Source organism: Sorghum bicolor, chromosome 1 (assembly GCF_000003195.3).
Source record: "Sorghum bicolor cultivar BTx623 chromosome 1, Sorghum_bicolor_NCBIv3, whole genome shotgun sequence".
Taxonomy (NCBI): Eukaryota; Viridiplantae; Streptophyta; class Magnoliopsida; order Poales; family Poaceae; genus Sorghum; species Sorghum bicolor.
The window spans coordinates 78,906,585-78,930,719 of NC_012870.2; the positions used below are offsets into that span (position 1 = coordinate 78,906,585).

General features: G+C 49.7%; 4 protein-coding genes across 6 annotated transcripts; 3 read left to right on the forward strand and 1 right to left on the reverse strand.

The window, feature by feature from the left end:
• On the forward strand, window positions 114-11,060 carry LOC8061455 (bifunctional riboflavin kinase/FMN phosphatase). 3 transcript variants are annotated; one of them, XM_002465912.2, is made up of 11 exons: window positions 114-298; window positions 504-633; window positions 736-922; window positions 1,171-1,298; window positions 1,378-1,447; window positions 1,537-1,602; window positions 3,195-3,349; window positions 3,444-3,539; window positions 9,962-10,113; window positions 10,183-10,266; window positions 10,373-11,060. In XM_002465912.2, exons 2-11 carry the CDS (start codon window positions 558-560, stop codon window positions 10,547-10,549), a joined length of 1,191 nt encoding a protein of 396 aa, XP_002465957.1. In that variant the 5' UTR covers window positions 114-298; window positions 504-557; the 3' UTR covers window positions 10,550-11,060. The 3 variants fall into 3 exon arrangements, with proteins under 3 accessions (XP_002465957.1, XP_021309207.1, XP_021309175.1); XM_021453532.1 differs by lacking the exon at window positions 504-633 and having other exon boundaries at window positions 736-950; XM_021453500.1 differs by lacking the exon at window positions 504-633 and having other exon boundaries at window positions 115-298.
• On the forward strand, window positions 13,327-16,011 carry LOC8085716 (beta-carotene 3-hydroxylase, chloroplastic). The gene is made up of 6 exons (XM_021451286.1): window positions 13,327-14,064; window positions 14,168-14,230; window positions 14,416-14,622; window positions 15,153-15,278; window positions 15,362-15,418; window positions 15,526-16,011. Exons 1-6 carry the CDS (start codon window positions 13,690-13,692, stop codon window positions 15,613-15,615), a joined length of 918 nt encoding a protein of 305 aa, XP_021306961.1. The 5' UTR covers window positions 13,327-13,689; the 3' UTR covers window positions 15,616-16,011.
• Window positions 18,704-20,245, forward strand: LOC110431438 (50S ribosomal protein L5, chloroplastic). Its single transcript, XM_021450581.1, has 3 exons — window positions 18,704-19,094; window positions 19,212-19,412; window positions 19,615-20,245. The coding sequence occupies exons 1-3, from the start codon at window positions 18,789-18,791 to the stop codon at window positions 19,957-19,959; spliced, it is 852 nt and encodes a 283-aa protein (XP_021306256.1). The 5' UTR covers window positions 18,704-18,788; the 3' UTR covers window positions 19,960-20,245.
• On the reverse strand, window positions 20,169-23,476 carry LOC8085717 (probable polygalacturonase). Its single transcript, XM_002468556.2, has 6 exons — window positions 23,319-23,476; window positions 22,869-23,183; window positions 21,553-21,673; window positions 21,295-21,469; window positions 21,113-21,183; window positions 20,169-21,004 (listed from the first exon to the last, which is right to left on the reverse strand). Exons 1-6 carry the CDS (start codon window positions 23,343-23,345, stop codon window positions 20,322-20,324), a joined length of 1,392 nt encoding a protein of 463 aa, XP_002468601.1. The 5' UTR covers window positions 23,346-23,476; the 3' UTR covers window positions 20,169-20,321.

Below are 24,135 nucleotides of genomic sequence, written 5' to 3' on the forward strand. Positions count from 1 at the left end.
GGCTTGGTGGGTTGGTGAGGCTTGACCGGTGATAGCCCAACGGGTTAGGCCTTCTGGGCCTGGAGATGCCTATTGGTGGGCTTTTTCTAACGCTCGGCTTTCATGGTCGCCTCGGCCCCTTCCCATTTATTTTGACCCCGGCGCCTCCTTCCTCCTGTCCGTGCATCTGCGACTTCTGGTTGCCGGTGCTGATTTGCTGAACGTCGACGTCCTACCCCGGTGACCTCCCTCACCCGCGCCGATCTCCCTCCCCGTCGGCGTACTCCTACAACGGAGGGGCTCGCCCTCCCTTGCCAAGGTAAGGAAACCCTAGCAGTTGCAACCTTGTTTTCTCTTTCCTAATTTGCTCCATTCAGCGCACGCAGTGCGATTAGGCCACAGATATAGGAACATTTTGAGATGAGCAACCCCCTCCCCCCGCGTCATAAAGTTATCAAGGTCATGTGTCTTCTAGTTCTGCCATCAATTGTGATGTATGCCTAATATGTTTGGTCATTTCTCAGGTTGTGCCTCCCAGATAACTTATCTCTTGCTCATTGAACTGTTTTGTGCTTGGAATGTCAGCACCCAAGCCCATTTATCAGCTTATTTCCCATGTCATTCTTGATCTGGATGGCACCCTTTTAAACACAGGTGGCTGAAACACTTATAGTTGATGTTTTTTGAAGCTTAGAGTGTGTACTAAATTCACTTGCCCGAGCCAACTTTGATTTTCTTGGTTGTACTAATTGGCAGGTTCCATTGTAAATAAGGTGGTAAAAACATTTCTTGCCAAAAATGGGAAAACGTGGGATAGCAAGAAAGCTCACAAGCTAGTTGGGAAGACACCTTATGAAGCTGCAGCTGTTGTTTTAGAAGACTATGGACTCCCTTACTCTTCAGAAGAGTTCCTCTCATTGATTACTCCAATGCTCAGTGAACAGTAATGCCATTGGATCTTCTATGTGCTTGTATATTTTCTTGTTGTCTACAAAAGTTGTACTGAATTCTATTTTAGGGGAGGGGGATTTTAGATGTATTTGACTGTATTGCTGCATCTTCTTGATAAGATCCATTTATGATTCTTTCATCATTTCTAGATGTGGATGTCTGTTTCCTTGACAGTTAGTTCTCTCCTTTTTCTTTTTTGAGCTGCTGGATATCCTTGATTTACTACACCTCATAATGCAGGTGGTGCAACATAAAACCTCTTCCAGGAGCTAATCGGCTGATAAAACATTTAAGGAGTAATGGGGTGCCTACTGCTTTAGCTTCAAACTCACCAAGATCTGACATTTTTGCCAAAATTTCACATCAAGGTATATCTGGAAAATATGATTGGGCACATCTATGCGGTGTGAAGTTATTTATTATTGAATTTGTTCCTACCTTGTATAGGATGGAAGGAGTCTTTCTCTGCAATTGTTGGTGGAGACGAAGTAGAGAAGGGGAAGCCGTCCCCAGATATGTAAGATATGTCATCATCTCTGATACTCCAGATTTGCTTAATTCATCTCAATTTCTTATTTCCAATCTGCTGTTGTGATGGTCTTCCAGATTTTTGGAAGCTGCAAAAAGAATGAACGCCACTCCTTCAAATTGCCTAGTAATCGAGGATTCCTTGTAAGTTTTTCCTTCTGTAACTGACTAACTTTATGCTATATATGATATACTCTTCAGAAAAATATTATGTGCCCTCTTCCCACCTGAAACATAGGAAGGCTACTAAGAGCAACTCCAACAGCTTTGCTATTCTTGTTATGGAGGCCTTTTAGAACTTCTATAGTAGAAAAATAGGCTCCAACAGATGTGCTATTTGGTTTTGTAAAATAGAAAGTTTGCTATCCCTTAATTTTCGCTGGCCATATATAGCCAACCACTGGCACTAGCTATCCGATAGCAAGGCTGTTGTGAACCTCTTCTTTTTTAAGAAGTTATCTATTTTACAAAATGGCTAAACATTAGAATTTGACTACTAAGTTTAGCCAAGCTCTTGGAGATGCTTTAAAACCATGTTTCGGACGTACTTGTGCAAAAACGCGTGATTTTAACAAGTGACAAAAAAAAGTTTACCATGGTGCATTTTAGGGTTACAGAATGCACCTTGTTGGCAGTTTCAGTCCTACGGGAGTATCTGTATCTTTACATCTGGGAGTTGGCCTATGGTTCGATCTTGCAGCGGGGAGTGGTGGATCAGTACCGCTGGAAGCTCATAACATCTGGGGAATGCAACAGCAAATCTGCATATAATGCCTTCTTCATGGGAAGGGTCTGCTTCCTGCCTTGGAGAAGGATTTGGAAAACTCCCCCCCCCCCCCCCCTACAGTGCAAATTTTGAAAACTTGATGCTGGACTGATGGTTGCCTTGCCAAGCATGGTGTTCCTCATCCGGCTGTCTGCCCTCTTTGCAATCAAGCTGAAGAAACCGTTCAACACTTCCTTGTCTCCTGTGTTTGTGCCTGCCAGGTCTGGACTGAGGTTTTTCAGAAGTTGCAATTGATCTTCTGGACGCTTCAGGCCAACACAAGTAGATTTTCAAGTTGTTGGTGTCAAGCACTGAAAAAATTGCCAAAGGAAATTAGGAAAGGTCTCAATTCACTCATGATCCTACTAAGTGCTTTTTAAGTCAGATCAATTTTTTCAATCTATCAATGAAACTTCAAGAGCAAAAAAAATCCTAGTGGCATGCGAAATATGGAAGGACCGGAATGACTGTTTTTAATAGTGAGGTCAAATTTTATGACAATCCTACAGGTAGTGGCAGATGAGTATGTCCTCTGGTGCTCGGCTGGAGCTAAAGATCTCCAAGACCACCTGGTCAGGGCATTTACGTGAGGTGTGTGATTTTCGTTCTGGGGTAGCTGGTGATCTTTTTTCCTGTGGCTGCCTCTCTTCTAGATTTTTAGAGTTTCGTGTTTTGGGTGTCTTTGGATTTTCTCCTTTCACCCTAGTATTTTCTCCTCTCTTATAGTTATTAATGAAATGATACACAAATATTTTGCGTCTTCAAGAAGAAAAATACACAGTCATGCATGTCACCAGAAGAAGTAACTGTTTATTTTCTCTTCCCTATACATGTATAGTTCTGAGCTGACATCACATGTAGCATCTGTATTTTTTCCCAGCCGTTCCTTTTACTGGTTCAAAATATAATGTAGGATGAAGTACTTTTGTGAAGAAATTACCTCTAACACTGTAAATAATGGTTGTGCTAGGCCAGGTGTTGCGGCTGGAAAAGCTGCAGGAATGCATGTCATAGCTGTACCTTCAGTACCCAAAAAGACTGTTGAGTTTAGTTCAGCTGATGAGGTGATCGATTCCCTCCTTGAATTAAGGCCTGAGAAGTGGGGTTTGCCACCATTTAATGATTGTATGTTCGAACTCTTGAGCTTGTCTACTACTTCTGTTCATTCAGAGAACATATGTATTCTTTTAGCTTATATGTGAATAAATTTTCTATGCAGGGATTGAAGGTACATTACCAATAGAACCATGGTTTATCGGTGGACCTGTGATCAAAGGATTTGGCCGTGGTTCTAAAGTACTAGGAATACCAACAGGTATGCTGGAGTAGAAACATAAAGGTTACATATAGCAGCTGTTTAGAATCTCATTTTTTGTTTCATTGAATGGGCCATTTCAGTTGCTTCCATAACTAGCTTGTTTACTTTTGAATCAGTTCAGCATTTTGCCTAACTAGGAAAGTTGCTAGACAACAAGACACCAGTAAGAAATGTGCTGACACTATGATGACCAACGGTTTCATGCTGGTTTGCACGCCCCAATCTGTAATGCACATTATTTGGTCGTACTTCTTGAATATATAGATAGCTGCCCCTTTTTATGTTATGCTCTGTACGATCGATAATGTAGGTCATTTGAGTTTTGTGCTGAGTCAAACTTCTGACTTTGACTATGTTTGTAGAAAAATCACCACCAACAAGCTAGTTTAATCAAATCCACCATGAAATATGCACATGGTGCATTTATTAGGTATTTAGATGTTAATATGGTTTTAACAAACGTGGTCAAGATATCTACAACACCAAATGAGTTTAATCAAATCCATCATGAAATGTATGCATAGCGCATTTAAATATGTTTTTTAACAAACTTGGTTAAAACTAGAGAAGATTAACTTAGGACAAAACAAAAAAAAGACTTACATGTTGGAACGAAGGGAGCGTTCACCAAAATGATACATATTTGCTGCTCTCGTGTACCAGGTTGGACGATGTGACATCGTTCTGTTTCCTAATGGTTCTTGCTTTGAACTTTATTCTTCAAGAATTGTACTCTTATATGTTATGCTGTCTGTTTCCTTTTTTTTTTTTTAAAGGAATGGCAGGAGCTCTGCCTCTCTATTAAGTTAGAAAAGAGGAAGTTTTATGTACAGGTTGAGTAAACAGCTGCTTAATAGCAGAGCACTCAGAGAAGAAGAAACAAAGTCTAGAAAAAAGCTAGCCTGCTCTCTGAATAGCCCTTTCTCTTTGCGCTATGTCCTCTTTAATCTTTGAAGCAACCTGCAGCGCCGCCTCATATGCATTGTTGAAAATTCTACGATTTCTCTCCTTCCAAAGATTCCAGCAAGTATAGATGACCAAGCCGTTGAAGCGCCTTCTTTCTTCCCTTGGGATTTTCGTTACAGCCTCCTCCCACCATGACTTGATGCTAGAAGGGTCTTGGTGGAATTGGGTTAACTGGGTGTCGAAGTGCTCCCAGTTTAGGATATGATTCCACACCGCCTTGGCGTACGGGCATAGAAGGGAAAGGTGTAAGCATGTTTCTAAGGGGCCGTTGCACAGAACGCAGCGATCCTGATGAGGCCAGCCTCTTCTCTGAAGGTTATCCGCCGTTAGTATGTTGCCTTGCACTAGAATCCAAGTGTATACTTTGCACTTATTTTCTGCTCGGGCTTTCCAAATGAGGTCACTTTTGAAAGTGGCATAAGACCCTCTGAATTGAATCCTGTACGCAGAGCGGGTGGAGTAGCATCCATCTGCGGTCCATCTCCAAGTGATGGAGTCCTTTACGCCCGGCTGCAGGTGTATGGCTTGGATTCTTATCCATAGTGAAACAAATTCTTCCAAGTGTTCCGTGGTGTTGATACGGTTACTTAGGAAGTGTATCCATCTGTCATTGTCCAGCTCCTGTTGCACTGATCTGTTTTTTCTTGCAGCCAGCTGAAACAAGTGTGGGGCAAGGTTTTTGGGTGCCTCACCATCAATCCAGTTATCATGCCAGAAGCGGGCCTTGGCCCCGTCCCCAATTGTTATCGAGGTTGAGGCTTTAAAGAGGAGGCGGTCTTCTTCGTTACAGGGGATTTCTGAGCCAACCCATGGTTTGGATTCATTGGTCCAATCCTGCCAAAGCCACCGCAGACGGAGAGCCCTCCCAAATTTCTGAAGGTCAAGGATTCCTAGGCCACCTAAGTCTTTTGGCCTAGCCACTGTTGGCCAATTGACTAGGCAGTGCCCGCCATTTGCATTTTCCTCCCCTTTCCAAAGAAAAGATCTCCTTATTTTATCCATTTTCTTCTTGGCCCATGCGGCCAGCGGGAAAACTGTGAGGTGATTGGTTGGCATGGATGATAGGACGGAGGAAACCAACGTTAGCCGGCCCGCTCTGTTAAGCCACTTTCCCTTCCAACCGGGGAGTCTTTTGCCAATACGCTCGATGAGCGGTTGGACATGGACTTTTTGGAGCTTCCTAGTGTGGAGTTGCAAGCCTAGGTAAGGGCAGGGGAAGGAGCCTCTGACCCCAGGGAAGCAGGAGAGTACTTGCTCCAAGTCAACCTCATTGCACCTAATCGGGTGCACTGAGCTTTTCTGCAGGTTTATGTGTAATCCTGAGGATGAACCGAAGATTTGGAGAATCACTTTGAGTGCTTGAATATCATCTCTGGACGGATTGGTGAAAATGGCTGCGTCGTCCGCATACATGGAGATTCTCCATCTCGCAGCCGCTGGTGGAAGCGGGGAGAGGACTCCATGCTCGGTGGCGAGGTCAAGCAGCCGTTGCAAGGGGTCCATGGCGAGGATGAAGAGCATGGGGGATAGCGGGTCACCTTGGCGAACCCCTCTGCCATGGCAGAAGGTTGGGCCACGATGTCCATTGAGCAAGGCTGCTGATTTGGCTGTGCTAAAAAGGATAGACATCCATTCCCGCCACCTTTGTCCAAAGCCCAATGCCTGCATGACCTCCAAGAGGTAGCTCCAATTCACCGTGTCAAAGGCCTTGTGTATGTCTAGTTTGAGAAAGAGGGCCGGCATTTTGAGCTTGTGCATTTTCCTGACAGTGTTTTGCACATATAGGAAATTATCATGAATGCTCCTTTTTCTGATGAACGCACTTTGGCAATTAGAGACCATGGAGTCCAGCTTGTTTGCCAATCTATTGGCTAGGAGTTTGGAGAAGATCTTAGCAATGCTGTGGATGAGGCTAATGGGTCTGTAGTCTGTGACCTTGCGTGCATCACTTTTCTTGGGCAGGAGGACAATGTTTGTCGAGTTTAGTAATTGGAAGCTTTGGGAGTTCATTGCATATAGGCTGTTTAAGGCGGCCATGATGTCGAATTTTATGATCTCCCAGGAGGCTTTGAAGAATGCACCAGTGAAGCCATCAGGTCCTGGCGCCTTATCAGGTGGCATAGAGTCTATAATGCTCTTGACCTCCTCCATTGTGAAGGGAAGCTCCAGGTCCGAGAGGTCTCTCGGCGTGTATCCAAGGGAGTGCCAATCCAGGCTTGACTGTCTTGGCATGGACAAACCAATATGGCTAGAGAAGTAGTCTTGGATCACCTTTTCCTTGTCTTCATGAGCGAAGACCATTCCTTCATCCGTGTGCAGACAATGAATATAGTTTTTCCTGCGCCGAGAGCTTGCGCGTATGTGGAAGTATTTTGTGTTTGCGTCCCCACAACGGATGTAGGTGAGTCTCGATTTTTGTCTGATTCTTGCTTTCTCTATGGCAGCCAGTCCGATACTTCGCGTTTTTAGTTGACGCCGAAGTTGGAGTTCCTGATCCGAGAGTGCTCTGAACTCCTGAGCAGCCTCAAGCTGTAACAAGATTTCTTTAACTATGGCTAGCTGCAATTTGGTGTCCCCCACTTTATCCTTGCGCCATCGATTGATAGCTTTTGCTGTTCTAGACAATTTGATGTGCAAGCGCTTCAGAGGCAGTGCTGAAAAGACCTCCTTGTTCCAGGCTTCCTGGACTGTTTCTTGGAAGCCCTGCATTGCTGTCCAGAAATTTTCAAATTTGAAGGACGGGGCGTGTCGATAATCAAGCTCGCCTTGGAGAAGTAGTGGGGTGTGATCTGACATTAGGGAAGGAAGGGAGTGGAGGTAACAGGTGGGAAACAGCAGCTCCCAATCTGGGGTACAGAAGATTCGGTCGATTCGGGTCATGGTGGGAGCATCCTGCTCGTTACTCCAGGTGAAAACGCCGACCATTTAATCTAATTTCTTTGAGGCCAAGGACATCTAACGTTGTCTTGAAGGAGCCCATCAGCTGACGATTAAGATTTGAGTTATTTTTATCTTCCGATTGGTAAATTAGATTGAAATCACTGAGGATGAGCCATCTGTCGTGATCTGGGCGTGGAATGTTTTGGAGATCCTGCAAAAACTGCAGTTTCTGGGCATCTCCTTGGGGGCCATACACCACTGTAATTTGCCATTGAAAGCCGTCAGCTCTCATGGTGATTGTTGCCGTAACAGCATGTGTGGATAGCAGGATATTTGAGAGGTCAAAGAAGTCCTCGTTCACTGCAAGCAAGATGCCACCTCTAGTCTGTTGAGCCGGCAGAACTGTAAAGGAGTTGGCGAATTTAGCACCAATCGTGCGGGTCACAGTATGCTGGTCCACAAGCTGCAGTTTTGTTTCTTGGAGGCAGACTATGGTGGCGCGAGTGTCTCTCACAAGTTCATTCACAGCATCCTTTCTAGCATCGTCGTTTAACCCTCGCACATTCCAATTCAGAAGCTGACAATTAATTTGTGCCATAAATAAACGACTAAAGGCCCATATTGTAAAGATGATAGCAAAAGAGATTGAGCTGCAGCAAAACCCATACAAAGTTGGACTCCTAGCCAGCATGACTGAATGCCGAAGGCTGCCAGCAGGAGGTGTTGACACGAGGAAGATAAGCTTCCCGACGACGGATGACTCACATCTAGACGCTCCAGGTCATGGGGAGGTTGCGGTGGTGACTTTGGGCCCCTGGCCTTCACCCCGACGGACCTTACAAACGATGAGCAGGGAGACAAACGAACACTGCAGCTTTTACGGGCAGACAGGGGCAACATGCAGCATAACATAATTGTAGGGAGAGGAGCCCTTGGAGACCTTAAGCTGATTAGGCTTGGGACGCCGTGACTATGCCGTCGTCGCCGTCGAGACCGCATAGCGCCGTCATCGCTTTGATGGCCTCATTGGTCAGGGGACCCTGGAAGAGGCCCAGGTACTGCAGGAAGCGATCATCTGGGGACAGCGCCTTGTCTTCCGGGACACCCAGTTTCTTCATCAGGACCTGTCGAGCCTTGGCATGGGCATCTCCCCTGGGCCAGTTCTTGGCTGCAATGCGTATGCTCTTGCGAGTCGCTGGTACTGTCCTCCTTGGGAAGCGCCTTGCTTGGGCAGCTGTGCGTGGGGGCGCTTGCAGCAGCGCCGGAGGGAGAGGGCGTGAGACAGCACGGACAAAGGTCAGTGTTGCAGGGTCCATGCTGCTCCCCTCTTCCAGGCGCGATCTGTCCAGCTCGGTTGGTGGAGAAGACTGCGTGTCACGCGGCTGGCGCGACGCAGTCTGGTTGGGCCGGCGTCTGACGTAAACGACGTCGGGCCTGAACCGCCGTGCAGGGGAGCATCCGACGACAGCAGGCCTTTGAGGCAAAGCCGGCTGCACGAGAGGAGGCGGATGCGCCGGCTGCGTCAGGGTCCCGTCAGGAGTCAGCAACACGTCCCTGCGCATCGGAGAATTGTCAGGTGATGGTGGAATCGCACGTGGCGGAGACTCTGTCATGGTTGGCGGGCTCGGTGAGCCATCGTTGTTCCTGTTCATGCTTCCAGGAGAGCACCTTGGGTTGCAGGTCTGGCGGCGGTTCTGCGGCGATGGCTCTCTAGGCTCTAGGCGTGCCGGGGAGCGGCGCTGTCCTTCCTTGCGTCGACGGTTGCTGCGTTCACGGCTGCGGCCGCGCGTCGTCGGGGAAGCAGCGTAGTCGTTCGTGTCCTGAGGTCGGTGTAGATGTGCTGCGGCGACCCCATTCGCCACCTCCAGTAGGTCGTGCCTCCGGTGGCCCCCATGGGACCGGTCGTCATGACGCCGTCCATGTCTTGATTCGGAGCGCTCCCGCTCTCTTGCAGGGGCGCGGGATAGGCTGCGAAGGAGTCGGGACCCCCAGTTACGGCTGCTGTCGCGGCGTCGTCCACGGTGGTCGTCGTCGTCCTCATCATCCCTATGGCGCCTAGGCCTGGCGTCGGGTGGTGGTGGTGAGGCCTGCCGCTCCCGAGGGCGTCGTTCGCCGTCGACGACCCCGTAGTGCCACGTGAGCTCCCGAGTCGAGGTTGTGCCGTGGCCGTCCGGGGACTCGATGAGGTCGAGGTGGACCAGGACTCGGAAGGTGAGTCCACGCCGCCCCCTTGGTGGAGACGGTCCGTCATGTGCCATCACTGCATCGCCAGTTAACGTCAGCCATGTTACCTTTGGAATGTCGGACGGATTGTAGGTCCATGCCCAAAGACACAGAGCTCTGGTGTCATCTGGGCACAGGGCTCTGTTGTCGCGTCACAGCGAGCGCGGGTCGACGTAGTCGAGGTCACATGATCTTGCCACCGCACGCTTGGCGATGCTGCTGTCTGTTTCCTAACCTAGGTCATTTTGCGTAGTCTTCTACTATTCTGTAGGAGTTCATATTTGTTTATTTGATACTACTGGACTCAAGTTTTTATATGGAGCACTGATGTTTTTGTTTTTATACTGTAGCCAATTTACCCGCAGAGAATTTTGCTGATGTAGTGTCAGAGCATACGTCTGGGGTATACTTTGGCTGGGCTGGACTTTCAACACGTGGTATATATAAGATGGTTATGAGCATTGGCTGGAACCCATATTTCGACAACACAGAAAAGACAGTGGTGAGTGTTCTTTACAGTCATTTTTCATATGTTTATTCTATGCTTTGTTCTAAAAGGCTTCCCTTGCAGGAACCTTGGTTGCTTCATAATTTTGGTGAGGATTTCTATGGTGAGGAGTTGCGCCTTGCCATTGTTGGCTACATCAGACCCGAGGTAATTGAGGGCCAAACAGATTTTACACTAGCAGGTTAGCAGGGACAACTGTTCCATGAGTTGGAAGGCATGTACCTGACTTGTGGCATCCCTTTGAAATTCTTAGGCCAACTTTCCTTCGCTCGAGAGTTTGATAGAGAGGATTCACGAGGATGGAAAAATAGCAGAGAAGGCACTGGACTTGCCAATATATGCCAGGTACAAAGACTCGCCGTATCTGAGAAATCCTTTGCAGCAAGGAAGTGCTAGTGATGGCAGCCAGGCTGAGCAAAATTCCAAGTGAGGACCCCTGCAGGAGGCCAAGAACACACTAACTTGGTCATAGAAGAAAGCGAAACGTGTTGTCTTTCACAATGTAGATACAATTACGGAATTACCCGCAAGCGCCTCTCATGCGACGAACGTATAGAGGGAAAATACATTGGATGTTGATGCAGAAACGATTGGAACCTTGTTGTGCTTAATTGAAGCTAGGACTATATGGGCTGTTCCTCAAAGATGGGTTTTAATAGTTGATTGATACCCTTCTGAAGAAAAAGGTGGGTGTTGAAAGTTGAATACTGATTACCGAATTGATGCATCCGAGTGTGGAAAGATATCAGCTATATAGTTCTTTTTACGAGAAGAATTTTGGAAGTAGCGATACACGTCGATTCGAGTCTTATGTATTTGTCACTTTTAGTTTCACACACAAACGATCAGAGGGATAACTCTGCTTTCTTATGTTTCTTCCCGTATGATTAAAAATATATTGTTTTTTATTTATGTATATATAAAAAGGGTTCTGTGAGTCACTAGTACTGGTTTGGTCTATGGTGTGGACGGGCTCACGGTTGACCGGCGGCATCGTGAGTTCATTACTAGCACTTTCCCTAGCAGTGGGCACCGATGATTGCAGCACAGACACAGAGCACTTTCCCTTGCAAACTGCAAAGCCTTCAGCTGCGACCTCCACTCGCACTCGGCCACTCTTGTGGGTGTGTCCGTGTTCCAACCACCATTCAAAACAAAGCACCCCACCCCACCCATTGGAGTCGGAAAAAAACGGGATGGCGAGTTCGTAGGAGTGGCCAGCTAGCCGAGTACTAGTAGTAGTAGTGGCGTGTCATGTACAGTAGCATGAAAGGGAAGGATTGAAGGAATGTACCGTGCATCACATCCAAATCAAGGAAAAGTTCCCCCGTCCCCGATATTTTAGTCGTTTTGACCATGGATGATGATGGATCTATCTATATATAGGATGAGGCGCTACACACGTGTGCCAATGGAGTTAGTTATCCTGCACGGCAGGCGAGCTACGTGTCGGCGAGCCCGAGCAAACGCGGCGGGGGCAGGCAGCGCCACTACGGCGGCCGGTCGATCGAGTTGGGGTCGCCGAGTCGCCAAACCTCGCGTCGCCGTCGCCAGTCGCCACCATGCCTGAAGAAGCACTAGGCACTCGCTTTCTGTCTCGTCCCGGTCGCTTCGCCGCCACTAGCATATCCATCCATCCATCCATCTCACCAGGTGTCCGGACGAGGGAGCCCGAGCCAGAGCAAAGACGGTGCGGTGGGCTTCGTGATCAGCCGCGTCGTCGTCGGCGTCCTAGCCTTAGCTCGTACTAGTATATTCGCCATGAGGGGAGTGTGGGCGTCGGCAAGTGGGATCGGTAGTGGGGCGGCATGCAGAGCACCAGGGAGCACCACAGGAGCCCTGTGTTGACACGTACCTCGCCTCAGCCGTCTGGGACTCTGCAATGCAACGGGGAGAAAAAAGAAACACAGACGCAGGCTAACGTCCGGTGCATTGTCTGAGATTGAGAAATGGCATGTCGTTTTTTCATATCGTGCTAGTGGAAACTGGGGCAGAGTACGTGTTCCAGTTTTGTTCTCCTGTGATAAGACCTAGAAATGAGTACCATTACAGAACCACAACTACACCCTGATGCCATGAACCCGGGGTCATCAACGAATGATAGAGACACGACACGCAGGATCGGAGAGAGGAATGAGGAAGAAGGTGATGATGGGGCACATCGCACGCCCGCGTGAAAAAAAAAGTAAGCTTTTCCGTTATATAAAAATTGGTAGAATCTAGACGACGAGCCTTCTATTAGGACTTATACAGTAGGAATGTCTCGCGCTGGTCACGAGCCATGAATAGAGACTAGAATGGGTTATTTCAAGACGCAATGCTGGAAAGGACAGACAGATCCGCTGAGATTTCACGGCCTAACTTGACATTTTCACCCGTCTCTGCCATCTTGGATTCAATCTTGTATACGCTCAGTGCAGTCCCAGGAGAGCTTTTCGCCTTTTCTACGGCCAAGTGCTTCGTTTGCGTTACGTAGAGGCAGCAATGGAACAAGACAGGGATGCATGGATCGACAGGACAAAGAAGGCAAGGAACGGCGGGAAGCCCAGCCGCGCATGGTGGCCGCAGGTCGACATGCAGTGGTGCGCGCGGGGACAGGCAGGTTACCCGTTCCCGCCACGTGGTGAATCGCGCCCGCCCGGCCAGCCATGGCCATGTGCCCGCGCTGTCCTTTTCCACTGCCCGCCGCACCTACTCCTATCCGGGATGGGATTGGGATGGCCCTCGCCTCCGGGACACGCCGCTCTCCAATTGCACTCGCCGGGCGGCCGATCGAAGCGATGCGGCCGCGGCGGACATCCGGACGGCGACACTAGCCTGACCTGAGGAGTCAAGCAGTACAGGCCTACAGGGCAGCTGCAGTGAGAACGCCAGGAGAGAGCGACGGCTTGCTTCCATTCCATTCCAATTCCCTCGTTCTAAAAAATTTTGGAAAATCGACACCGTAGCACTTTCATTTATTTATGGTAAATATTGTCTAATCATGAACTAACTAGGCTTAAAAGATTCGTCTCGTCAATTCTGACTAAACTGTGCAATTGATTTTTATTTTCGTCTATATTTAATACTCAATGCATACGTCTAAAGTTCGATGTGATGATGAATTAAAAAATTTTGCAAAATTTGTTGGGAAGATATACGAGGTCAGGTCAGGTGGTGGCCGTAAAAGGCAGGAGCGAGGTGAGTCAGCACGCACAGCAATGGCAGCATACAACATCCGCGTGGACTGGACCGTCTCCGGCTCCGTCTCCTTGCTCGCGATTCCCACAGTATAAAAGGCAGTGCCGCGCTCCCGCTCCGGCCGGCGCACGTCCCGCGGATCGATCTCCATGCCCGCAATAAGTTGACTCCCTCCACTGCCACCGTCCACCGACGACGACTCTGGCCCACTTGTTCGTCCTCGTCCTCGTCCAGTCCCCCCCACCCCGCGCCTCCCGTGCGCCGAGGCCGAGGCCCACCACTCGTACACCCACGCCCAAAACTAATCGGGCCGGCCGGCGCCACACCTGCCCAACCACTGTCCCTCCGATCCCTCCCCTCCCCTCCCCTCCCACTGGTGACCGCGCAGCCATGGCCGTCGCGAGGCTGCTGGCTGCCCCATTCCCTCTCGCCCCGTGCCGCGTCCGGAGGCCCCGCCAGGCCTTGCCCCCCGCGCATGCGGGGCCGCGGCCACGGTCGCTTGTCCTCGTGTTCGCGCCTCCCGATGCCGGCGCGGCCCGGGGCGCCGTGCCCGCGCGCGCGGCGCCGGAGGACGAGGCCGTGGTCGCCGCCGACAGCGACAGAGGGGACACGGAGGCGGAGGCCGCGCGGGTGGCGGTGGCGGAGCGCGCGGCGCGGAAGCAGTCGGAGCGGCGGACGTACCTGGTGGCCGCGGTCATGTCCAGCCTCGGGATCACGTCCATGGCCGCCGCCGCCGTCTACTACCGCTTCGCCTGGCAAATGGAGGTACGGGCGTGACGAGCCGCGCCCGCCGGCGCCGGTCATGTGTCTATCCATTCCATCTGCCGTGTCGATTCGCACTCATGGATGCTATGCTTTGGTTGGTCAGGGAGGCGGCGAGATCCCGGTGACGGAGATGGTCGGCACCTTCGCGCTCTCGGTGGGCGCTGCGGTGAGTTCCCCGACTCGTCCTCGGCCACGCGGCACGCCCGCCGCGTACCGCGCCGTGTGGGCTGTCGAATCGATCGATCGATCGATCGATGGCGCGGCGTCCGGTGCGGACGCACGTAGGGAGCCAAACCGAAAAGGAAGCGGCTAACCAAAAAAGATCGCGTCTTCCTTGGTGGTGGTTTGCAGGTGGGGATGGAGTTCTGGGCGCGGTGGGCGCACCGGGCGCTGTGGCACGCGTCGCTGTGGCACATGCACGAGTCCCACCACCGGCCCCGCGACGGGCCCTTCGAGCTCAACGACGTCTTCGCCATCGTCAACGCCGTCCCGGCCATGTCCCTCCTCGCCTACGGCTTCTTCAACCGGGGCCTCGTCCCGGGCCTCTGCTTCGGCGCGGTGAGTCTGAGTCCCTTCCCGTTCCCGGTGGTCTCTCTGCCGAGTGCCGACGATTGCTTTCTTGCCGTTGCTTTCTCGCCTCGTCCGGCCGCCTGCCGTCTCCACCTCTAGTCCACTCGTAGTCTGGGTCGGTCCCGAAAAAAAAGTATTAGAATTTGACCCAGCAGGCTGCAGGCGTGTGGAACGTGGCGTGGTAATACACATCAGAAAGGCAAATCATTCTCGCACCAGCGTCGCCGGCGCATCCACACATCGGCGTCCACGTCCACGGCCGGCGGCCGCCTAGTGGTGGCCCTCTAGCGACATTGACGCACCGGTCAAAAAGAACACTAGCTAGTACACACGGGCACGAGATAGATAAACAATTATAAAAAACGAGAGAGGATTAGAGGAGTCTCTTCACGTAGGAGGTCTCGAGTACGCAACCCCTCGTGGCGTTTGTTTCTGCTGTCTTGTGCGATGGCAACCAAGGCACGTGCACATTCGGCCGGCTCTGCTCTGCCCTGACGTGTCTCTGGCGTCGCTCGCAGGGTCTGGGGATCACGCTGTTCGGGATGGCCTACATGTTCGTGCACGACGGCCTCGTCCACCGCCGCTTCCCCGTCGGGCCCATCGAGAACGTGCCGTACTTCCGGCGTGTCGCCGCCGCCCATCAGGTCCGGTCCGGTTGCCTTTTCTTCTGCTTCTGCCTGCCTGTGTGACTGTGTTGTAACTGCTGTGTTGCTGCTACTGCCTGCAGATACATCACATGGACAAGTTCCAGGGCGTGCCCTACGGCCTGTTCCTGGGACCCAAGGTTAGTCTCAACTGAACTGAACTGAGCTGAGCTAACTATAGCATCAGCTCGATTATGCAGATTCATTTCATAATAAACAAACCATTTGGTAATGGTTTAATTTGCAGGAGCTGAAGGAGGTGGGAGGGACTGAGGAGCTGGAGAAGGAGATCAAGAAGAGGATCAGGAGGAGGGAGGCCCTAGACGCCATCCAATAAGACCTGCTTGCTACACAATGCTTTGGCTACTGCATCCCCACTGTTTTTTGCCTCTCAGGCTCTCTCACATTAATTAGATCCTCTAGCATTTTGTTGTAGCCTTGATGTATATACAAGTGCTAGCGTGTGTTATGTGTCTTCTTTCCTGTCAGTAGAGGAGCAGATCGATGAATAATTTCAAGTTAGGTAAACAGGTAGCGGCAGCTAAGCTCTTGCATGAGTCGTGATTTGGGACGAGACGGTGGAGCACACTGCTGGTGCTCATACTGTAGTGGTCCCTGTACTGTACGTATCGATTGTACAGTAGCATCGTGCATTCATGCTGCTGACAGTGGCCATTCCCTCTTTGTTTTTGTCGTTTGAAGAACAGTGGCACTGAAAAATTATTCCTCGTGACTGCAACGTTTCTGATACTATACGACTACGGTTTACACGAATCGACGGCTGCGGTCCCTGCACCGTGAGCATCTCGTGTGTTAATCTAAGGCTTTGTTTAGTTTCTAAAAAATATCAAGATTTCCAATCATATCGAATCTTGCGGCACATGCATAGAGTATTAAATATAAATAAAAACAAAAACTAATTGTACAGTTTGTCTGTAAATTACGAGATGAATCTTTTAAATTTAGTTAGTCTATATTTTAGGAACTGAACAAGGCCAAAAACCGAAAATTTTAGGAACTGAACAAGGCCTAACAAGAGAGGGTTCCATTGGGATATGACAGCTTGCTAGCATTAACACTGTCAATGGCTCAACGCCCAGGTTGTGCACTTGTGCCGGACCTTGTACAGTTGTACGGTGAACTGAGGGTCTCCAGTCTCCACAGGCGACCAGGCCAGACCAGCGTCGTCGTGGCGCTGTTTGTCGTCACCGGAACAGTGGCCGTGCTGCTGCCGGTGACCGCTCGAACAGGACATGTGGGTGCTCACGTCTGCCTGAACTGACAACTGAAGCGTGAAGCCAGACACGGTTGGCCGTTGGGAGTTGGCCGGCTGGGGACCTTCCGAATCAGGTTCGTTTAACAAACCAACTGGACGCCGGACGCGACATGCATGTGCAGTGCATGTGACGAGGATCCTCCTCGTGATACTGTTTTGCCTTTTCGATGCCGATGAACATGGGACGAGATCTCTCGTCCATCTATTTGCAGGCGCTGTCAGAGTCTGCGGCGGCGGATTGTCGGTCCACCTGGCGTGCTCGGCGCAGAGACTTCAGAGTTGCGTTGAGGTCTTCTTTACAGAGTAATTAGTAATGCAAAGTATAACTTGTTTAGTATTATATATAGAAAAACTAAAGATACAGTCTAAAATCTCAAACCAAGTCTCCAATTATAAATCCAAAAGGTCTCCAATAAACTTTCAATTTTGATTTGGTTCGGGTGTGACAAGCCCTGCCAGTGCAACAACTAGATGGCACTAGAATAAATCCAAAAAGTCTCCAATAAGCTTTCAATTTTGATTTGGTTGGGGTGTGCCAAGTCCTGCCAAGAGTGCAACGACTGGGTGACAGGTAAAGTTTTCTTTGCTCTTGAGGCATATGCCCTCACTCTCCTACCCATTGGATTCGCTTTGAGAAGTGTGCAAACACACATCTCAATGCAAAACTGCTTTGAGATGTGTGTTTACATATTTCTCAAAGAGAATTCAATGGGTGAGAGAGTGAGGGCATATACTCTTAAGGGTAAAAAAACTGCGTCGCTGGGTGACACTAAAGGACTCCAATGACAAGCCATTGTTGTGGACTCTACCCTGTGAAAAATAAATTTAATATCGAAGTGGACACATGGTCCGTGTATCATCAGATATTAAATTAATAAGAACATATACTACACTTGATGTTTTCTTCTCATCTTTCTTAGCCAAAAGATCGAGAAATATATGAGTTTATCTTCATTTTATCTGAGTTGGAACGTTTGCATCTGAGGCCTTGTTTAGTTTTTTTTTTTTTGCAAAATGAATACTGTAGCACTTTCGTTTGTATTTGACAAATATTGTCCGATCATGAATTAACTAGGCTCAAAAGATTCGTCTTGCAAATTACATTGTGCAATTAGTTATTTGTTTTATCTATATTTAATGTTTTATGCATGTGCCGCAAAATTCAATGGGACCATAAATTTGAAAAAAAAAAATTTGCAAAAAATTTGGGAACTAAACAAGGCCTGAATTGAACTGGTTTTGACTACTGCAGCGATGTTGTGCATGCATTCTCCAGATGATATTTAACTAAACTGAACTATAAAGAGGTCCCGTTCAGAAGTCAAGGATGTGGGATTGAGAGAGTTAGGGAAGTAGAGGCCAGATCGGTCATACCAGAAATATGGACTTCTTATCCCTATCATTTATTGCTTTTAGACATATATAGTATAAAAAATATATTCTCTGAATACAAGCTTCAAATACTACATAATGACAAATAATAAACTATATTTTCTTAAGACAAACTTCAAATATTACATATTATTATATAAAATAATGTCATTTATAGTTTACTAAATTTGAAAATTGTATAATTAATTAACTGAATATTTCTTTGTTCATGTGTTCTTTTCAATTTTTAATTTTTATTTGTTTGGGGTGCGCCAAGCCCAAGCAATAGTGCAACACTAGGGCGACACAATGAGAACTTTGATAGCAAGCTATCATATTAGATTCTCCCCCACAAAAAATAAATTTAATATCATTGTGGGCACGTGTCCCACATATCAGATATTAAACTGATAAGAACAGATACTACACTTGATCTTAGCCAAAAGGCCGAGAAAGGTATGAGTTACTTTGTTGCTATGTGCCTTCTTTTGTACACGCCTCATCAGCTCTATACCTGTCACCCCGCGGTGTGGTACAATTCCTTAGCTCAATAGCTGATGTTAATCTCAATCTGAGGTTCGTCATTAGCAAAACAAGGCCGTATATTATTATGATGTTAGGCTTAATGATCCGTTAAGCAATCTTGGCCTGGCCTTGATGGGTCTTGGCCTTATCTGTCTGTTCAATGGGCCTAAATCCAGAGTACACGGCTAACGAAGGCCCAGCCCAGAACCACTGGATTGGCTAGCACCACAGTCCACATCCGACGCCTTATCCAGCAACCGTCTTCCTCATCCATGGCATAAAGCCGCGCCCGGCGCCCGCGTCGCTCGGCTCCGTCCGCCTCCTCGCACCCCGCTCCAATGGCAGGTACGGCTGTGACCCTGCCCTCCTCGGGCACGCCCTTCGCTGTCGCCACAACCGCTTCTTCTTCCTCCGCCCGGCGCTGCTTGCTCCTGCCCTCCTCGCCTCCTCGCCGAGCTCTCCGCGTCGTCGCCTCCGCCGCGACCGAGGCGCCACCCAAGGCCACGCCGCCGCCGACCTCGCCCTCCGGCATCGTGCTCGTAGACCCATCCGAGGCCCAGAGGGTGCACAGGCTCAAGGCCGTCTACGACCAGAAGGTCGTCCCGCTCATCACCGAGGAGTTCGGCTACACCAATGTCCACCAGGTGCTCGACCCTGCTCCTCGCCGCAGAAAGGCTTGCCATTTCTCCTCGTAGCTAGGATAATTCGTTGGCGTGGTTAGATTTTGACTTTTGAGGTGTGCGGTTGGTTCGAACGACTAGGTTCCCAAGATCGAGAAGATTGTGGTGAACTGCGGGCTGGGTGCGGATGCAGGGAACTCCAAGGGGCTGGAGGCCGCCATGAAGGACCTCGCCATGATCACCGGGCAGTGGCCCGTCAAGACCAAGGCCAGGAAATCCGTGGCCAGCTTCAAGATCCGTGAGGGAAACACCATCGGTATCGCAGTCACCCTCCGTGGCAGGGTGAGCCCCATTCCATTGTTCATTAGACCTCCTCAAAGTTCATATACATTCTCAGTTGACAGACAGCTTGGTGCCTTGGTGTATCAAACTAGAATTTGGTGGCAGTTTGGAATGATGCATTCTAGTATATAATATGCCATGCAAGTGGAAATTGTGAGCTCGTTTGATTGGTGTAGGCTTAATTTTTTGTCCTTGGCTGTAGATAATGTACAACTTCCTGGATAGGCTCATCAACCTTGGGCTCCCTAGGACCATGGACTTCCTGGGTGTCAACCCCAACAGCTTCGACGGGCATGGCAACTACAGCATGGGCCTCCGTGATCAGGGTGTGTTCCCGGAGATCCCATACGAGGTGGGCGGGAAGAAGAATGGCATGGACGTGTCCATTGTCACCAGCGCCAAGACGGACAACGAGGCCTTAAGGCTGCTCACCCTCCTCGGCATGCCTTTCTCGGAGAACATCAAGTCGGACGTGGTGATCCGGAAGAAGAGGTTGAAGCGCCACCACTTCTTGAGCAAGGGCAAGGGCAAGGGAGGAAGACGGTGAGGAGAGGAACTAACCAACAACCCATGGTTGCACACACTCTGCTCAGCTTGTTAATTGCGATCTTTTTTGCGGAATTTGGCTTACAAATTCGGTGTTGTTGTTGTTGTCTGTCAATTATGTAACTTGTGTACTTAAAAGGACAGAAGATGGAAAAGGTTTTGCTTTGGTAATGTGCGTTTTGCTGATTTTTCTTCTTGATGCATAATTTGTAGTCGCGGGTACACCACTGCTAAACGTTGTAAGTAATTGGAAGAAGCAGGAATATGAAATAGATTTGGCAGACGTATTTCAGCTGCATTTCTCAAACTGCTTGTCTAGACTATCACTGAACTATATATATGATCTCTTTCGGCATCCCGGCCTCAGTAGCTACACTTTGGCAGCGCCGGTGGGCCGATGACGAGCTCTTCCACTGGGAAGGCGCACGGCTTGCCCTCCGCGCCGAGCTCCGGGCATGGCTTGGGCGAGACGTTGGAGGTGACCCCCTTGACGTTGGTACAGTTCCACTGCAGCTCCGTGGCGTTCGGCGCGAGGCTGGCGGTCACGTTGGATATGCAGATGCCGGTGTATGGGTCGTTGGGGATGCCCTCCATCCTGCCGGCCGTGGTCACGTTCTCGGCGAACACATCGCTGTAGTTGATGCCGGTGACCTCGGGCATGGCGTTGGGGTTGGACGTGTTGTCGGGGTGCTGCCCGTAGTTGCCGGTCATCCAGAACACCCACTTCATGGTGTGGAGGCTGAGGCCGCGCACGAAGATGTCCTTGACGAAGCCGCCCCTCCCCGCGCCGGACTTGATCCTGACGGCCGACTCCGTGTTGATGGCGATGTTGTCCTCGGCGCGCACGTCACGGATGCCGCCGGACATCTCGCTGCCCAGCGCGATCATGGCGCTCGTGGGGGAGATGCAGGTGAGCCTCCGGATGACGATGTGCTGGCTCGGCATGTTGAACTTGATGCCGTATTCGTCCCACCCGCTCTTCACGGCGACGCAGTCGTCGCCGGAGACGATGTAGCAGTCCTCGATCTTCACATGCGTGGAAGAGTCTGCACACACAGGCGATGAAACAGCAGCCGTTCAGACCCAGAAACAGACGCTTCTCACTTCTCAGTGTCATCAAAGGAACATGACTGAAAGCTAACTGATCTAGCTACCTGGGTCAATTCCATCGGTGTTAGGCGAATTCAACGGTGCAAGAATGGTGACGCCGCTGATGGTCACATTGCTGCACAAAACAGTGGCATGGCATGTGAGATTCACCACTGAAACATTTTTCAGAAACCACCACTGGAACAAACGAACAATGACTTGAGACTTTCAGAGTTGAGAGCCATACGTGCAATAGGTAGGGTGGAGATTCCAGTATGGCGCGTCAACGAAGGTGACATTGGAGATGATGATGTTATCAGAGTGGAGGAGCTCTAGGAGGTGGCCACGGGTGGACTTGAGCTCCTTGGCATGGAACTTGTCCCACCAGACTTGCCCCTGCCCGTTGATTGTTCCATTTTTACCTGAAATTTGTCGAGATCATCAAATTTCTGCAGCTACCACCTGATCTTGTCTTGGATATAGAAGGTAGGCATATGTAGTGTACCTGTGATGATGACGTCAGTGAGATTGGATCCTCCAATGAAATTGATGTACCTTGGGCCAGGCTCGTCCCTTCCTCTCCCGTAAGATGGCAAGGGAGCTATGAGGGGCCAATGGTTCATGTCCTGAATAAGATAGATGAACAGCATAAGGATCAGTGGACGGATGCAAAATAGTGCAAACAAGATATAGGCGACAGTAGCAGAACAAATTTAACCAGCATGTGAGCACTATAACAAACTAACATTTTGTTTCCAAAAAAACAAAGGAAAATAGACAGTTTTGTTTCTTTCTTTCAGCATCACCAGTCATACTTGCCAATACCTCAAAACAGATCATATCAAAACTACTCGATTTTTTGAGAAATGATAGAATCCGGTTGACCAAAAGCTGTACTACAAGCATTCAATAGCCAGTTAGCCACCAGCTTTTCCTTCGGTGTTGCAACCACTGCCAAGTACAGAAGGCAGGTGTCAATCAAATCCAGCCGAGTCCTTGGAGTACATATTTAAGCGCCACCTTTAGTAGACCAAAAGTAATTGCTGTAACTTGTCTCCTCAAAGAGGTAGTAATTAGTTTTTGCGTACCAAACTCCAAAGTTGGAGTATTTTGGATTATTGATCAATGCTGCACCAGCATCAGTAAAGTTTCTATTGCCCTTCTTACGTTACTCAGACTACATTAACTTCAGTAAAGACAGAACAAAATTTCCCATTCGTTTTTCCTGAAAATACTATATTCAGGTCTTGATGAAACGTTTTGGATTCTCAATAAATGATACTCCTACACTACAAACAAACTTTTCCTTTTCCATGCCTTCTATGCAGATCTGCAGGCTATGCACTCTGCCAATGCATACCAATGCAGCGATGTTCACCGGTCACCAAAACCATGCAAAAGACCCAGAGAGGAATCACGGAATGGAACCAAGGCAATTCATCACGGAAAATCAAGAACACAAGGACACTCTGGGGTGCATGTCATGTGCATAGCCGCATAGGTGTATGGCTGATTGGCAGTGGTTTGCTTAGAAAAGACGGGTTCAGGGTCCCCCAGGGCAAAAGCCACTGTCCCTAGCGAAAAAGAGACCGGCCTACGAAAACGGGAGGTGTCCCGTGATGAATTGACGCCATGTTTGCGTGCGGTGCTCAAGGGCCCCACATGTCATACTAAACTACCGCATGTTCACGGGCCCTAATACGCCATTACGCGGGCAGTTCATCGGCTAAGCGCGGCGGCGTAACCGCTGCAGCGGAACGCCGGCGCGGCGAGCGAAATGGCGGGAGGATGGTGCTGGATTGTGGGGGCCTTCTCACTCACCTGGGACGCTAGGATCTCGGCGCCCTCGTCGAGGTAGAGCGTGAAGCAGCTGGTGAGATTGAAGGGCCCCGTGAGCCACTTCCCCGGCGGCACCACCAGCGCCGCGCCGCCGTCGCGCGCGCGATGCGACAGGTCCGCCACCGCCTTGGCGAACGCCCCCGTGTTGAGCGTCCTCCCGTCCCCCACCGCGCCGTACTCCGTGACCTTCGCCACGTGCTTCCGGCACCCTGGGCCCCCGGACGCGCCGCCGCCGCCCGCGCACGCCGCCGCCAGCAGCAGCACCAGCGACGCCGCCCACAGAACCGCCGCCACCGCCTGCAAAGAGAACCAACACGTACGAATGCCGCTTGATCAGTGAGTGACCAAACTAATTAACCCCCAAATAAAACATCACGGCTGCCGATCCATCATCATCGAAGAAACGGCGCGGGGGAGGGAATCATTACATACAGGGCGAAGAGATCTTCCCGGTGTCATCGCGCGCGCTTCTCTTCTCCGGCGACGCCGAGCGAATTAGGTGGCCATTGCGGAAGCGGTGGAGCCTGGTTATAGCGAGCCCGAGGAGAGGAGGATGCCGAAACAGGCGGCAGAGAATTACGGATTTGTCCCTGCTGCCATAAATCCCACGGCCACAAACGTGGCAACTGGCAAGTGCTGATGAAACGGCACCACGCGTGAGCCCGGTCCACAGAGAGCGAGCTCACCGTGGACGCCTACCGGCGGCTGGCTCACAGGCCTATGGACCTGTTGCATGGAGGCTCATACGGGACGGATTGATGTCGCGGCGGATCGCGGCCTCGTGATGAGTTGCCTTGCAAGGGGAAGTGAGCGACTGAAGGCCTGAGCGCGCATGAGGAAGGTGAGGCGTGCAAGCCATCTTGTGTGAGATGTTTTGGGATTTTTTAGTTGCCTTTCAATTCGATGAACTTAGGCCTTGTTTAGATACATCTGAAATTCTAAAAGTTTATAATATTTTGTATCATATAGAATCTTATGCATGGACCATTAAATATAGATAAAAAAAATAACTAATTACACTATTTGCCTCTAATTTACGAGACGAATCTATTAAATCTAATTAGTATAAGTGCTACAGCGTCAATCTTTAAAAACTTTTGGCATCTAAACAAGGCCTAACTTGCGCAATTGAGTGAAAAAGAATTTAAACAGTTTCCGATGAAAATAATTCGTGCATGCGCCGTGATCTCTGTGAGTGAATATTGTATATAGTTAAGTTTAAAACTCCAAAATAGTGCCCTCGAATGTA

What these genes read in the sequence shown, in the direction of transcription:
- LOC8061455 (XM_002465912.2), top strand. Translation starts at nt 558, where the DNA reads ATGTCAGCACCCAAGCCCATTTATCAGCTTATTTCCCATGTCATTCTT. An exon ending in TGGCACCCTTTTAAACACAG is followed by an intron (nt 634 to 735) that starts GTGGCTGAAACA and finishes ACTAATTGGCAG; the next exon opens with GTTCCATTGTAAATAAGGTG. An exon ending in ACAACACAGAAAAGACAGTG is followed by an intron (nt 10,114 to 10,182) that starts GTGAGTGTTCTT and finishes CTTCCCTTGCAG; the next exon opens with GAACCTTGGTTGCTTCATAA.
- LOC8085716 (XM_021451286.1), top strand. Translation starts at nt 13,690, where the DNA reads ATGGCCGTCGCGAGGCTGCTGGCTGCCCCATTCCCTCTCGCCCCGTGC. An exon ending in CGGGCCTCTGCTTCGGCGCG is followed by an intron (nt 14,623 to 15,152) that starts GTGAGTCTGAGT and finishes CGTCGCTCGCAG; the next exon opens with GGTCTGGGGATCACGCTGTT. An exon ending in GTGTCGCCGCCGCCCATCAG is followed by an intron (nt 15,279 to 15,361) that starts GTCCGGTCCGGT and finishes TACTGCCTGCAG; the next exon opens with ATACATCACATGGACAAGTT.
- LOC110431438 (XM_021450581.1), top strand. Translation starts at nt 18,789, where the DNA reads ATGGCAGGTACGGCTGTGACCCTGCCCTCCTCGGGCACGCCCTTCGCT. An exon ending in GCTACACCAATGTCCACCAG is followed by an intron (nt 19,095 to 19,211) that starts GTGCTCGACCCT and finishes TCGAACGACTAG; the next exon opens with GTTCCCAAGATCGAGAAGAT. An exon ending in CAGTCACCCTCCGTGGCAGG is followed by an intron (nt 19,413 to 19,614) that starts GTGAGCCCCATT and finishes CCTTGGCTGTAG; the next exon opens with ATAATGTACAACTTCCTGGA.
- LOC8085717 (XM_002468556.2), bottom strand. Translation starts at nt 23,345, where the DNA reads ATGACACCGGGAAGATCTCTTCGCCCT. An exon ending in CTCCACCCTACCTATTGCAC is followed by an intron (nt 21,184 to 21,294) that starts GTATGGCTCTCA and finishes TGTTTTGTGCAG; the next exon opens with CAATGTGACCATCAGCGGCG. An exon ending in CACCGATGGAATTGACCCAG is followed by an intron (nt 21,005 to 21,112) that starts GTAGCTAGATCA and finishes CTGTGTGTGCAG; the next exon opens with ACTCTTCCACGCATGTGAAG.